Source organism: Populus euphratica, unplaced genomic scaffold, assembly GCF_000495115.2.
Source record: "Populus euphratica unplaced genomic scaffold, PopEup_1.0 scaffold37.1, whole genome shotgun sequence".
Classification (NCBI taxonomy): domain Eukaryota; kingdom Viridiplantae; phylum Streptophyta; class Magnoliopsida; order Malpighiales; family Salicaceae; genus Populus; species Populus euphratica.
The window spans coordinates 551,711-568,139 of NW_011499909.1; the positions used below are offsets into that span (position 1 = coordinate 551,711).

General features: G+C 32.3%; 2 protein-coding genes across 3 annotated transcripts; both read right to left on the reverse strand.

Annotated features, from left to right (window-relative positions):
- Nucleotides 1-7,525: 7,525 nt before the first annotated feature.
- Nucleotides 7,526-9,512, reverse strand: LOC105133744 (somatic embryogenesis receptor kinase 1-like). Its single transcript, XM_011037843.1, has 7 exons — nucleotides 9,373-9,512; nucleotides 9,048-9,180; nucleotides 8,852-8,923; nucleotides 8,545-8,688; nucleotides 8,355-8,435; nucleotides 8,046-8,098; nucleotides 7,526-7,733 (listed from the first exon to the last, which is right to left on the reverse strand). The coding sequence occupies exons 1-7, from the start codon at nucleotides 9,440-9,442 to the stop codon at nucleotides 7,684-7,686; spliced, it is 603 nt and encodes a 200-aa protein (XP_011036145.1). The 5' UTR covers nucleotides 9,443-9,512; the 3' UTR covers nucleotides 7,526-7,683.
- A 3,741-nt stretch (nucleotides 9,513-13,253) lies between these two features.
- LOC105133745 (zinc finger protein CONSTANS-LIKE 15-like) lies at nucleotides 13,254-16,227 on the reverse strand. Of its 2 annotated transcripts, none has more exons than XM_011037845.1 (4): nucleotides 15,139-16,227; nucleotides 14,410-14,613; nucleotides 13,543-13,664; nucleotides 13,254-13,471 (listed from the first exon to the last, which is right to left on the reverse strand). In XM_011037845.1, exons 1-4 carry the CDS (start codon nucleotides 16,120-16,122, stop codon nucleotides 13,369-13,371), a joined length of 1,413 nt encoding a protein of 470 aa, XP_011036147.1. In that variant the 5' UTR covers nucleotides 16,123-16,227; the 3' UTR covers nucleotides 13,254-13,368. The 2 variants fall into 2 exon arrangements, with proteins under 2 accessions (XP_011036147.1, XP_011036146.1); XM_011037844.1 differs by having other exon boundaries at nucleotides 13,543-13,796.
- Between the last annotated feature and the right edge of the window lie 202 nt (nucleotides 16,228-16,429).

Here is a 16,429-nt window from a genome sequence, read left to right on the forward strand (position 1 = left end):
ATTTTTCCATTAAACTATCTATAATTTTATCAAGTATAAAATACATTCGACAAGGACAAATACTACATTTTTTTTTAAGTGCGCAACAACATCAGGTCCAACAAAGATTACAGTTTTTTTTTTAAGTGCGCAACAACATCAGGTTAAATCTAATTAGGAACAAACTTAGGATTGCGATCAAATTCTGCAAATGTTACTCCATTAAGCAATCTCTGTCTAATTTATGTAATTTTATTTAATAATATTAAATATTAATTTTTTGAATAAAAAATAATTTTTATTTTTATTTTACTTGATCGAACTCAGTTTAATACATTTTGAGCTTTAAACCAAACTCGATCCGGCTGGAACAATGAAGATGCTCCACTGCTCACGTAAACAGTGAAAAATATCTTCACTATTTACTAAACAATATTAATAGCATGTTACAGTGAAAAATATCTTCACTATTTACTAAACAATATTAATAGCATGTTACAGTGTTCACTGAATAATATAGCATGCTACACTGTTTAGTGAACTATCCACGTAAAAAGTGGCAATAACTTTTTTTTTTTTTCTTGCCATTTCAAACACAAAAATATTATAGGACTCAAATAATATAGCATGCTACACTGTTCAGTGAACTATTTACGTAAGAAGTGGCAATAACTTGTTTTTTTTTTTTTACATTTCAAACACAAAAATATTATAGGACTCATGAACAATTAATTATATTTTTTTTTATTAAATATGCTGCATCTATATTTTAAGTAAAACGCGGTCTCCTAAATAAACTCTACCTATATAAGGTAAGTACAATATATAGTATAATTGAGCACTTTCTATCCTATTCAAAATGGTGCTTGTTATTGAACTAAAGTTCGGGGGGGCTTTTTATAATTTGGCCTTTTCTCCCATGCAAAGCCTGAAGAGGCGGGTCTCTCTCGTCAATTGTTAAGTTCGTCTCATGCTGCCAAAGTCCTTGCACGTTCTAAACTACCCTTACTCATTCACTACATGGACGATCCTGTCCATATTACCTATACAGTCTGTGTTTATATTCCCATTCCTTTTCAGCCCTTGCTAGCCATGTCAGAAGTTAGAAGCGTAGGGGAGTAGGAGTAGCGAAAGAGCAAGTAAACCAAGAGTAGTCCAGTTCACTCAGGACCACTGTATGGTCCACATCATATGTGACTGGACAATGACATTCTACAAGGGCATACTTTGTCAAATAAAAGACAAACATATGATCATTACAAATTCAAACAAGTTAGAACTCCATTAATCCGTTAGTATCTTGCATTTGGATTCATCATGAGGAATTTTCGATTTGAAGTTCCACAAAATATGGTTGAAAGAAGCAAAAATGCAGGTGCGGTGCTCACTAGTCATTAGGCAAGCAGCAATGATAATCACAAGTCAGATTTCTCTTTTAACTATCATCAAGTTAGTAATAGTAATTAATAATTACTTCTGTAATTGGATCAAATTCAAGCACCAAGCGGTTTTTTAATGCCGTGTAGTGGTAATCATATACAACGACAATAGTCATAGAGATTGCAGAGTGTTGCGGGCATGCAGTATCGGATGGAGGGAAACCAGCTAACCTTTTAGTACAAGAGGGCCGAAACAGGATAAAGAGAATATTTGAGACTTATCAAGCTTGTCCATTTCCCACCTTCAAGTTTCAAGTTCCCCAAGCATAAGAAAAAAATACATATCTAAAGCATGACTTTAATTATTTATTTAATATTATTATACTATATATATGTTATACACTTCTTTTTATGCGTATCTTAGAAGTATTAAAAATACGGATATGGGCAAGTCTGAACGGCATAAGCATAAGAGAATAATATCACCTGGAAATATATATATGTTGTGGTCGAGAAAACGTTTACTATATATTTATTTACTGTTTTCCTCTAATTGCTTCAATAATATTTTAATGTGTCTTAAGAACTTAAATATATACTGTAGATTCGGCACTGAAAGGCCCAATTTAAAAGAAGGAGAGTACTCACAATTTTCTAATGGCAAAAGAAGCATCACTTGAGCAATTATAAGTCAACCAGCTGGGAGGAGATTCGGTGGCTCTCAAGCTTTTCTTTCTTCTTCGTTTTTCTTTCTTTTTTAATTCAGCAGTCATGTCACATAATTAAAGGTGCTGCATGAGTAAAATTTGGTCTTTGGATATTTACACATGTATGGTCATATGTGTGGGACTTAATTAACCTTCCTCACATTATTTGGAAAAGTTTCAAATAGCTCAAAACATCGTTTTGAGTTGCAGAATAATCAACTGGAGTCTAAACCAACTGGCAGATGGTGAGGTCGGAAAATCTTTCACGGATGATGTGTTTTTTTAACCGCGTAATGGATGATGTTATAATTATAATAACTGACCCGACTTTGCACGTTAACCTAGTAATTTATTATCTAGGACTTAACTTAGCCCAAATTAATAAAAAAAACTTTTTTTTATTAAAATATCATTGTTTTAATTTCCTTGTAAAAAAATAAAAAATTGAATCAACTTTTTTAATTTGTAACTCAGGTTTTGATCTAGGTTAATCTTTGAGTTAAATATTATAAGTATGAATAATATGCGAAGATTGGGATGATTGAAAAATTTGCAAAACAAGTCTCTCTTGTGGTCTAAGTAACTCTTTGATAATTAAGTTAATGTATGGAGGAGAAAATGGTGACTAAAAAAGGCTAATTAGATTATGCAAGTTCTTAACAATAAATTTTAAGTTGTAGGATAGAAGAAGAGAAAGTATATGATCCTCTAAACTATAAGCTCCGGACTTGTTTATATAAATGCATGTTTTGTCTTCTTGCATAATAACAGGGGTAAAATTGCATGTTTTGTCTTCTTATATAATTAATGCACTATCTATATTTGTGGTTAGTAGAAAGTTGTGCTCTCCGAGTTTATGATTAGCGTAATTATATATATATGTGTGTGTGTGGGTTTTTTTTTTTTTTCCTCCATTTGGGACCTAATCATCTAAAGCTTATCCTGGACAATTAACATCAAAGCAAAAACATTCTCAATCGTTCAATTTTGTAAGTTGTATCCTTCTGCGAAAATGACTCGACATTTCAGGCCCGATCACTATCATTCATAAGAATTTCAAATAACCTTAAAATAATGTGTACAAATTAATTAGTCACAGCCTTTAATTTCTTAATTAAAATCATTGCAATCTACTTCGTGCCTCTTTACAAATGTCCCAACAATCCTTTCTAACATCCGAAAAGATTTGCTAAACAAAAATCAAATGATCCCAGCAGTATTAGTAATTTCGAAGGATGGCCTTTCCAATATTGTTTCTTTTCTATTTTCATCACTGTTATTACCCCGGAAGTGAAGTGTTGCTGGAGGTGGAAAGGCACCGAGACGATGCAGCTAGCAAGGAGGAGCTGGTGGGAAATGTGTGGTTGATGGCATGTGAGACTCGTCTTTTAAAGTTTGAAATAATTGTTCGTCTTGGGGGTCCATGATTAGTGTTCGAGTCTTTTGACTTATGATTCATGGTTGATCTTCACATGCATGGTAGGGTTTCCTTTAACCCGTCACTTGCTAGATACATATTAGTGGAAGAGACACTAGAAAACAGCTTTGTATATATGCAGGATTAGATATAAGATTGAACCTTTCTCCTTAAAAGGAGTGACTTGACTAAGCCTAGCACTAGCACTGCACCTCCCTCCGTCCTTCCCTCTCTCTTTTCCTTCCTGTTTTTGCTTTTATGATGGGAGTGGGAAAAGTTGGAACAAATGTTAAAAGATTATGCTGGTCATATGCTTCTTCAAACGCAAAAGATTTCCATACGGACCATTGAGAGTTTAATCAAGAAAAGACGAATCTCTTTGGTGTCCACCTTGTCTTATCAGCAAATAAGTCATTTTTAGTGGGGATTGATGCTAAACAGTAATTAATTTTAATCCAGAAACTTAAATTTTAAAATGATTTATATTGAATTCTTTTATTTATCTCTTCAAGTATATGTATTTTAAGGTTGACATATATCCAAACTATATTACACTAATTTAATTTTTAATTAGAAAAGAATTGATGTTTTATTTAAACACAAACAACGTATTGCTGATTGACCTCTTGATTAATTCTAAATATAAAATAGAGACCAATTTGAGGTAGCTCCTTCCAAAAAAACAATGATCAATGACCTCTCATTTCTTGGATTTATTCGGTCCTGTTTGAATTGATGCTACGTCAAGATAACGAGATAATAAAAACCGTTAATTTTCAAAAGATTTCAAAACAAAAAACATGTTTTATCTAGGAAAAGTTTCTCTGGAACTCTTGGATCGTCATGTTTCCAACTTGTTTGAAATCTAGAGCTGTATGATTTCTGATCTCTACATTTGTTTAGTATCTCCCAGTCGAGATCGTGCGTCCTTCAATTAAGGTTTTGTTGATTTCTATTTTCTATTTTATTGTTAAACAAGTTTTGACATCTGCTCATCACAATTAATATCAAATCTTTCGATTAATATCAGTCCTTTTTTTTTTCTTTGCCTTCAATATTGCTAGCCTACTAACCTTCATAGAGAACATAACATGAAGAGCACTCTCTCAAAATTTCAATCTGATTTAAGAATTAAATAGAAAAATTATGTTTATTTATATTAGAAAACTATGTACGAATTTCTTTTTAGACGGGTCCCGCGTTAAATACAGGTAGCAACTTCAAGCACAATAGAATAATTAACATTCTTGAAATTCAAAAGAAAATCAATTCAGAATTGGCAAAATATATATTTAATGGAAAAGCGAGGCAAGTCTTTAATTAAATAATGTCCTGGCCCCATGGAAAAGATGAATTCACCATGATAAGCTTTGCATAAAGGACGAATTGGGAGTCAAATATCTTTTTAGTTTGAATTATGCTAACGATAAAGCAAACAAGTTCCAGCTGCTTTTCATTCTTTCCATCTCCTTTTTCCCTCTGTACTCAAATTCAATCACTATCTTTTTAAAGCTTCATTTATCCTTGTTAACTTTTGGTTGGTGTTTTGGGGTCGTCCAGATCAGCAACCTCATTCGGCCTTTAATGATACGTTGAGAACCATTTGTTTCGTTTATCACGAAATTATTAGGTCGATTTTACAACAGTTAGCTCTATGAAATCTTACAAGGCTATATGGTGGCAGTCAATTTTGATGTTGACTAGGATAGCATGTGTTGTTGAAGGGCTCTTCATTATAAATTAGCCCTTTAATTTACTTTTATAAAATAAATTAAATGGTCTTTTTATTTTAAAAAACTAATCAATTAGTCCTTTTTTTCAATTAATTTTAATTTTTTAAAAAAATGAAAAAAGAAGTAAATAATATACAAATATTGATGAGAAAAGAAGACATTTGTTTTTGAAATAAAATTAATATTAAATTAAACTTGTTCAACATTGATTAAATGGTTAGTTAATTAATTTTTAAAATTCATTATAGTCAACACCCAACTCATAATTTGAACATTCAGTCAGTTGAATCTTATAACTATAACTATGCTATTATTTCCCGTTATTCAAAACTATTCTCCACCGATTTCCATAATCATTTTCATAGTATTGTGTAATTTCCAGATATACCAAAGCCACAAATTGCGCCATCAGTTGAAAGACACGAGAATAAAAGAAAATAAAATCATTGAATTATCGCGTGAATTCAGCTTTTGAAAATAAAATCCTATCTTTTACAGTTGTAAATCAAATAGTAATTATTAATTGAATAAAATTATACAAATATTAGATGGTGTACGTTTTAATAATTACAAAATTGTGCATAAAAATCTATGCAAATGAGAAAAACAAATACTAAACAAAATGGCCTCCTTGATAATTATATTAAATTGGAAAACAAACTGTCAGATGGAAATCCTTAATTGAGGATTGATACTATCATAATTATTTGGAAATATATTTAAAGTTTTCTTTTTTATATAATCACTACACGAACCATTTTTGTTTTATATATCCTGAACATGCTTTGGTTGTAATTCTTTTTCTTCATTGAATTTTTAATAGAGAATTGCAAATGCACAGCCTTGAAAAAAATTTTGTTGATACTCAAACGATCGAAATACCCACGTTGTACTTGTTCTATATATATTAGATTTGTTTCCCGTGATCCGCCACAGGCCGGGCAAAAAACAATTACCTATAAGAAGAAAATTTAAGAGATGAGTCGTTAGTTAAATTAATAATTTAAATAATATGATAAAAAATAAAATAATAATAAATAAATAAACAATGAAAAAAAAGTGCCTAAAAATAACCTAATTTTAGCTAATCTGGATTATTAAACAATTCAATAACAAAGGATAAAAAATAAAAAAATAAAAGGAAGGTGAAAATGAAAAACATATGTAATTTCATGACTTTTTCAAAATAAAAAAATAATAATTAAAAGGACATGGATGAAATGTGAAAGGGAAATAAATTGCAGGGACTGATTTGATTATTTGAAGGGGCCAACATAAAATTCAAGGTAACAAAAAAGAAAAACAAAAAAAAAATTATCGCTAACACCAATCTAAAGGCATGCATCTTCTAATTAAATTGAAAACATTAAAATCTTTTAAATATTATTCTAGAATGCGGTTTATGGTGACAAAAAAAACCCCCCACTCACTATGCGAGCAATGTAGAAGGCATCCACAAGCATGTATGTGCTATACACACATCCAATTTTTTTTAATTATATTTAATTAATATAAATTACAACAACTCCACTAAATACCCTTGAAATTTATAATAAAACTAATATAAAATGAACAAAACCCCTTAAGTGATAATAATATTATTTTTATCTTTAAGGACATCAAAATAATTATACTGATTAAAAAAATAAAAAGATAAAAAAAATCTCTTAATAACAGGTATTGTATTATTTTATTTTATGGTTAAATTAGTAATTTTATTGTAAAAAAATAAAATAATTAATTTAATCTTATATAATTTATAAAAATCAAATATGTCATGGAGAAAAAATCATTTTGTTTCCAATACCTGATTTAAAGATTTTTTTATTTAAGAGTAATTTTATAATTGCATAGTATTATGAATACTAACATTAACTTAACTTTTCGAGGATATTTAGTTTTTTTTTGTAATTTAATATGCGAACGTTTCCCACAAATTTCCATTACCGGGTTTTCATGTATTTAATTTTGAATCTGGCCTGTCTGCTGAGTTTTTTTTTTTTTTTGGTTGATAAATCAATAAATACGGCAATGGTGGACATATGTCTAAAATTCCTTTGAGTTCCAAGTAGAATGGGGTAACGTTGCGTAGAAGAGGCTTCTCTGTTGTATACTGCATGGCTGAAGCCTCTCGGCGAAGTTTAAAACGAATAAATAAAAGCAAATTTTACAATTTAACGTGGCCTGCAAAACTGATCGTTTTGTCCTTTCTGAAATGAACCAGTCCTGATAGAATATGTTTCCGAACATATTAACTTACGCAATTTGTTTTCCTTCGTTAAAAAATGTTCATAAGAATTTGCACTAATCTCATGAAATATAATTTTATGTATTGAATGATAATACAAACGCTACCCAGAAAGCAAGCATGTAGCTTTATTATAAAAGAAAGGAGGTCGGAGAAATTCCGACTTTTAGTTTATAGCATCAGGTGGGAATAGCTACTGCATTTCCCATCTTCAGTACATTTACATTGCAGGAGCCTTTGGATCTTGTATGACTGTCGTAATTCTCAATCCTACCAGATGAAACAAAACTAAGTTGATTAGTAAATAAGCACTGCAAAGGGGGGGGAAATGAACATATATGCCATGGTCTTGCTGGACTCTGTAGTGCACACAAACAGATGTTTCGAATTTTATCAGAACGTCGGTGCTTAAATTTCATGCAACTTTATGAAAGGATGATGCTGGACTAAATTGGCAGGTTTTGCCTCAGCAACCCCGTTAAATTAGACAGCTATGATCTGGTCAGTGTTAGCTATTATCTAAAGAGGGTATTGAGTTAACGAAATCTCAATTCTTCTGCTAGAAAAGTAAACAGGATTTACCCGTTGAATTATTGCGATGAACAGTCCCTGACAATAAATTGGATGAAACATTCCTGAAAAAACATCATTTGCAGATTTGTCAATAAAGGAAGGGAGACAATCATAAATAACTGGCTAAATTTTCATGGGAAACGTCCTAGTTGGAATTAACATGGAAGCATCTAAAACATACACCCATGTGAGTGTATGTGTGTGCATGTATAAAAGAATAGCAGGCTAGCCCGGATGATAGGCGCCGAACCCCTGCGTGCCCAAGAAATAAGTCCCTATAAAAGCTGTAAAATAGCAGAAATAAGTGAGTTGACTCACAGGATCCTCAATCTTCCTATAGTTATGAGGTTAATAACTGATGTTGGTATTGTTCCGGTTAGCTTGTTACCGTGCAGCCTCCTGGAATCAGAAAACATGTAACCGTATCTTGAAGAAACCACGATGCTAAATACTTCTCATATTTTTCTTCCAATCAAGATAATTCAAGAGGTTTTGGATATACACTTACATAAACAACAAAGATCCCAAGTTTCCCAGAGAAGCCGGAATTGGGCCAGACAGTTTATTAAGGTATAAATCCAAGCTGACTAGTTTTGTCAGATTACCCAATTCTGTAGGAATAGGTCCACTGATATTATTTCTAAATACCTCCCTGCAAGAAAATAAAATATTAATGTCAGGACACGCAATAGCACAGTTATGTACTTTGTCCATCTAGCTTGAAGAAAATGGAGCTTAGAATATCAAATGGTACATTAGTAGCTCTTCAAATAAAATGGCATGTGCTTCCCAAGGTGAGATATGAAAAGGCTTACAAATATTGAAGATTAGCCAAAAGTCCGAGCTCGGGGATAAGAGGTCCTGATAGTCCAGCATTACCAAGGTCTCTATAGTGATCAAAACCCAATTTTCAAGTCAACCTAAAAATGTATTTATTCTCAAAGTAGCTAGAAAGCAAAACCCAGACGAAGAGCATGCATCATATTTGATAAAGACTAAAGAGTAACGTACACCCTCGTTACGCTGTTATTTGAGTTACAGGTGACATGAAACCATGCACATGGGTTGGCTAGCGTTGGATCCCAGCTCTGCAGTACATTGTTTGGATCAAACAGCTGGGTTTTCCAAGAATTTAGAACATCCCCTGTTCACAAATAAGCATGTTAGTCATTTTAATTACTAGAAGAGTAAAGAGTAAAGACACATATTAACGAACTCAAATCAATATTTCTCGGCCATTAATTTATAACTTTCTCTGCAAAGATCGACAAAACTAAGGTGGTAAAGAAGAAATTTATGTGGAGATGGTGTAGGATATAGAGTGGGGTTTCCTTACCTTCCAGGTTACAATCCACGGTGGCAATAGCAACAGCAATTACGAGGCAAGCTAGAATTCTTGATGCCATAGTGGACTAAAAAAAAGGAAATAAAAGCAATTAGAGAGATGGCTTTTCTGTGTAGGCACCTAATCCATGTACTTATTTATAAGCATACGATACATGTACATCACGGGCACAGCCAACTACAGTACTGCTCACTAGTAACCACGGATACTAGCTAACATGTTGAACTCTAGAATTTACAACGCGTTTTTGTGTCTTTGATACAGACACGAAGAACTTTCAACAATCAACTCATCCAAACCAATTACATCACCCAGAAGAATACCGCAGCCACCAAGTAAAAGTCAAGTCGACAATATAAAAAGTGAGTCTTCTTAAGGACGTAATAGACTATATGTAATGGCTTGTTCCTGCTTTTACTTTGAATAGAGAATCAGTCAAGAGTCTTTGGATAGTTCCTGCTTGGCTTGCAGATACTGTTAGTTTCTAGAGAAGTAAAATCATCCCTTGTCAAAGCCAGACTACAGTCGGGATGTTTTAAGTATAATTATTTATCCATATGGGATGTTGATTGACTGTTATAGACTACATAATATATAGAATATCCATATTTGATGGTTACTAAATTCTCCTTCGTTTATCTTCGGCACCTTCAAATTACAAGTTTCTGACTTTGACAACCGGAGTGTCCCATGGGAATCAATCCATTTGACAATTTAAGGAAGCCTTTTCAACCTCCAAACAAATTCATTCTTGGTAGTTTCCATCAACTATCTTTGGCTACAATACCATATAACACAGATGCTGTATCCCGATCAGTAATCTCTTCCTGAAAAACCAATTTGTTTATATTCAGTCGGATTCTCCACAAGATACCAAAAGCCAACATGAGAATTGCATTGCGATGAGGATTTTCACTCAAACAACAGTTCATCTATGGTGTTCGGCATACACCACTGTAAATTCAATCATTTCAGAAAATGTTTCTAGTACAATTTCCAAACAAGGATTCTAAATTCAAATCTTTTTTTGTCTAGACAACTTTTTTTTTATCTCAACAAGTACAAAACTTTTTTTTATCTAGAAAACCTGGCGCATCACAGCGGGAGCTAGCGAGCCTAAACAGAGACAATAAAGTAAAACTTGAATTACATTGTTAGAAGTTAAAACTGCTTGGAAATGTTGTAAATGCGACGTTGTTGAGAGGTGCATGCTAAGCAGATCGGAAGAGCTACACGCCAAATTACATTATTTAAGGGGTATTTAGAAGTTAAATATTTTTTATTTAAAAATATATTAAAATAATTTTTTTATTTTTAAAAAATTATTTTTAATATCATCACATTAAAATAATTTAACAATAAAAAAATCAAAGAAAATAAAATAATAAAATTTAATTTTTAAAAAAAGTACTTTTAAAACTAAAAATACAAAAAGGATTTATTACGAGCTGTAGAGCCGCCGGTAAAACCAAGTCCTTGTATAATACCGTAATCATGCTACTTTGAAAGAGTCCAAACGATCTTTGTTGAAACTTGAAGGTAAATGACCTGTTCCACTTGAGGTTTGGAAATCAAGGCATGCATTGAACCGGTGCACCATAACTAGAATACGAGTAAGTCTTCATGTATATTAATTTTGTTCAAGTCCCAAAGAATGGCAGCAGTTAACAGGGATTTCGCGTATCCAGCTAGAATTTTTTAATCAATCTTTTGGAATACTGGCAAGAACAATATGGGAGCATGATGACCAGGTTACTTGCTACAAGTTGGCCTCCAAAATGAATCTGATTCCCCTTTTCCTTCTGAAAAGAAAATAGAGCGAGAGCTGAAAACACTTGGGCAAAGCATTGTAGATATATTTTTGTTTTCTTGTGGATTGTAATAATTAATTGATAGCTTTGCATTTTAAAAAAACTCTCAATAATCTATTTTTTTTAAGGGTAATATGATTTTTTTTGGTTCAATTGTCATTTTAAAATTGTTAAGAGATGTTCATGACTTTTTATTATTTTTTTTACAATAAAATAACTTTGTTATCTTTAAAAGCAAATAATTATTTAACTATGATTTAGTTTTTTTGGGCATTTTATATTATTTTTTTGTAATAGTATAATTATTTTATTATTCTTGGATTCAAATTTGAAAACGCTTGGCTTGAGAGGTGAATTTATAATTTCAAAATGTTTTTTTTTTTGTAATAATATTTGGGTAATGAGTGTAGAGTAGTGTTTAAAAAAATACAAACTTAAAACTTGTTAACGCGTGTATTCCATGCATTCAGACTACTTTGTCATCTTAAGATGGTGTGTGCAATTGACTATAATAGTAAAAAATATTATTTCATTATATAATTTGATTCATCTTAAGCTTTTTTTATTTTCTGTATGGTGTGTGTAGTCGTCAAATTTATGATGTATCACCAATATCTTTTCTTTTCTTTTTCTACCTAAAAACCAGTGTTTGTCCTCCATATTTTCATATCATCCCTTCAAGTTTTTTTTTTATTTTCTCTTTTATTTTTTTATTCCTATTTGTTTTATTTTAATTCATTTCTCAAATTTTATTTTATTTTCAGTTGCATCCTCTTGTAATTTTTTTGTATATCAAATTTGATTTTTATTTTTTTGATTTTATTTTTTAATTGGGATAGTTTTTTTATTTATTTTCTTTTTAAATCTCACCCTTTCATAGTTGATGCTCTTTTTTCTTTTTCTTTTTTTTTTCTTTTGGTTAGTTTTTAAATTTGAGATTTTTTTCAGTTTCTTCATTTAATATTAAATTGATTGACAATTAAAACTCTTAATTAAAGCAATGTTTTCAATTTTACAAGTTGCAAATTTAAAATATTAATCTAGATTTAAAACATTTATTTGGATCAATTAATTTGGGTTGAAATTATAAATTTATTAGTTTTTTCTACAATGGATTTCACACTTAACCTCCTTTAGTTAGTGTGGATTAGCTTATTGTGGTCTTTTTTGTTTTATTTTTTTTGCAATGTTAAGTTACTATAGTGCCTATAAATACAAAACAACACTTAACTTGAATTCAAAGTTTTAAAAAAACAAATTCACTTTTTAAGCTTGATTTCAAGGTCTTAATCTTCATCTTAGAGGTAATTTGATTTTCTTATTTAATATTGATAATAATTTAAAAAATATTTTTTTTAATTTAATCTATTAATGTTAAATTAATTAGGAAATTAAATGTTAAATTGATTGAAAAATAAATTTTATAAATTTTTTTGTTTGTTTAGATTTATTACAATCTCGAACAATTTGAAAATTATATTTTTTAGAATTAATACTTAAAATTACATTCATCTTGTTTTTATCATATAATTAAATAAAAACTATTTTTTAAAACATTATTAAACTTAACTATATTCATGAACCAAATTACATAATTACCAAAATCATTTAATATATCATCACCACAATACTTTTAATATATCATCATCTCAATACTTTTAAAATAAATTTATCTTGGTTTTTTTACAAGATGATTCATGCATTATTGGTTTTTATTACAAGATGATTCATTCATTATCCAGTTACCTAAGTTTCCTTTGAACCCATTAGATTAGCTTTAATTAATACTTATTACCTGTGTGGATTTAATAGCATTGCCAAAAGAAATTCACACTCTTAGTGTTCTTTTTTACATTAAAAAAAAAAAATCATCCAGCCCAGGGCAATGGACTAGTTAGAACATAAAACTCCTCATCTCTCAGGTACTCCAGATCTGTCTGCCATTACCACATCGATCACACGATGCCTCTTACCAACAGCTGTTGTCAGCCAGACAACCTCTAGTGCAATAATTTAAGACGAAACACCATCAACCGTAACCATATTAAGGGAATGCTGGCATGATCAAGAACAATGCACAGGAGCGCAAAAAAGATACTGAGAATTGTACATTCACTGTGAGACAAATTTAAAGAATATTTACAATGAGATCAAGGAAATCTAACTAGGCATGAATTCAACTGTCAGGAGCTTCAGTTGTCTTCACAAATCGACCTTTCACTCGCTTCCTAGTATCAGCTCTCGCCTTTCTTGATTCATAGCGTATGTGCTTATCATATCTATCAACACAATTTAATGGTTCAGAATGCATCACTTGATAAGCAAGCAGCGCAAAGGAAGGTATGCATACCTTCTGGTTTTTTTCTTCTCCTTGTATCGCTGCATGGCATCGCCTCGATTCCTGGCCAGCAGCTCCATGCCAACCTTGGTTGCTGCTTCCATTTTCAAGCCTTCACCTCTTATGAGAATAGACTGTTCCATGAACTGGACATCATTAGAACTACTTGAACATCCTGGTTTACTAAAACCCGATCGTACTATAGGAAGGTTGTTACTTTCAGATGTTGCTGGGCCCTGGCTGGATGATGGGTTGTTTAAGTTGTTCTGCATTTCAAAAATAAGCCAAATAAGAAAAGGCAAATAAGCCACTGACAATGCACATAGGTTGGGGATTGGCATAAATAGGCAATGGACGATATAGAACAAGCTCAATAACATCAAGGTCAAGGACCTTTCCAATCAAATGCCCAACAGTATAAATCAATTCATTTATATATCATATACGTGAATATACAGAAACGGACTGTATATTAAAAATTAATATTCATAGCACATAAGCTATGTGTTATTGTAATTATAATTTAAAAATTGGGTTTGAATGGTGTGGTGTTAGTTGGGTCACTTCAGCATAAAGAATCATAGAAGATACAAATTTTAACTAATTCTATCTACAATATTGGACAGTAAATTTAAAATGAATCCTTCTATCAGCCTACAAATGTTGTTACTACTCAAATCTAGATGTACTGAGATGCAGCACCCCAAATCAGATTTTTGAAGGTTATGCTATCTTTAGTGTAAATAATTAGTGCACCAGCACCTTCAAAGAAAATTTTGTAGCACCAACTGAAAAAACAAAAGGTTTGCAAAGAAATCCCTCCCCAAAGAGTTTACAGAGATTTCAGCCAAGATCCCCACAATTATAAATAGAACTTACATTAAATGACGTCATATCATCATGCGCAGTGGTACAATTCATCTGGTACATGTCTCCCAACATTTTTGGGCTAGTTGACGATGTTTCTTTCATTAGTTCACCAAAATCCTTGATCACAAATCCTGCATCATTTGCAACATATTCAATTTCTAACTGGCCAGATTCATCATGATTCCTCAGTTGCCCTAAATGAAAGTCCCATACCTGCAAAAGTAGCAATCCACTGTCATTATTGAAGACACATGATATCCTTTCTTCAGTGTTTTCACATGAAAAACTAATCGGTCATCTGAGCTGTGTGATAAAAATGATACGAGCAGGGATATGACCTAGAGGCAAACGTTTCCTAGAAAAGCAAGATGAAAATCCTCTACCAATTGAATTTTCCAAAAGCAAAATGCCGAATTCATGAAAACACTCTTAAATTTCAAACCTTCATGAAACCTTCAAGAAACTAGATGCAAAACGGGATACATGATCATGATAGATAAACAAATTCACCCCAAATTTTTTATTTAATAATTTAGGAAAATCCCGTGTCTCCCAATTACAAGCCACAATCAATATTGCTATTCTATTACTCGAAAGATGGGCAAACAATTCTCAGAGTGGCCACCATATTCACTTGTTTTGTTTGGCAATGTATACATTTAATCTACATTAACAAAAACAACAAGAAATGCTAACGAGACATCACATTTGGAAAATCTCGGTAATTCATATTTTTACCTGAGTGTCATGAGCTTTGGCATTGCTATCCCACGTTATATCCCCACCAACAACTCTCCCATTAGACTTGACATCCACCTCCGTCGGCAGCATAAGCAAAGAAGTAAACGGCCTTTGTTCCTGCAGCAATTGTTCACCTCTAACATTACCACCACTACCATTATCACCACAAACAATAGCATTATCATCCCCAAAACCCCCATCATTCCGGTTCCCAAATTGCACTCCCTTCACACCACTCCGCCATCCGCTTCTACTCTGCGTCACCAAAGTCTCTCCTCCACCATCACCACCGCCAAAACCACAACCCTCGCCATCACCAAAACCACAACCCTCGCTCTCAACACCATCACCCATCAAATCCCTCTTAAACAACTCAAACAACTGCTTATATATCACATGCTTATATTTCCCACAACTTGGGCTCTTGGTCACATTTCCAAAAACCATAACATTGTCAATATTCCTATTACCATTATTATTGTTTTCATTAGGCACCATCAAGTCTTGAAAAGTCAAATTACCACTGGATTTATCATAAACCCAAGGCTCATTTACCAAATCATGAATGGCCCCACAACTATTATTACTCCAATTTTCAATCAACGGCTCCGGTTTCTTCTCTTCCAAATCAAAACCCCAGATGGAAGCCAAATCAAGGGCGGAGGGACAACCAGAAAACCCTTCAACAGTAGTACGATCGTGTGAAGCAGACACGGAACAACTACCGTGAGCGTCCCAATCGCACTCTTGACAAAGTACCAAATTGTCAGTTGAGCAGCGGAAAGAAACCGGCTCCGAGCTGCAGTTGTCGCAGATCTGCGAGCGGACATGCTTTCGCGAGAGGAGGTTTGCGGAGTGGACATGTTGGTCGCAGAATAAACAAAGTTTAGCGGAGTCAGCTCGGCAGTAGAGAACTGCTGCTTGTTCACTGCAGAAATCACACGGTACTGTTTCTTTGGTTTTTGATTTGTGAGTAACCATCTTTGATGCGCTTGGGAAAGGCGAAGCCCTAAAGAGTAACGAGGAAGAGAGCGTGTCGTTCTGGGAGTGGAGGAGGAAGAAGATATTTTTTTCTTTTAGACATGAGATGAGACACGAGAGTGATAATGTTGTAATAACGATAAAATTTGAAAAGATTGGTTCCCTTTTCGAAAATATCTTCAAGATCTTTTTTCGCTGAGCTGGCATTTTAGGCTCTTTTTAGATTTTGTTTGAAACTTTTTTTATTTAAATTATTTTATATTTTAAAATTATTTTGATAAATTGATATTACAAATAAATTATAAAA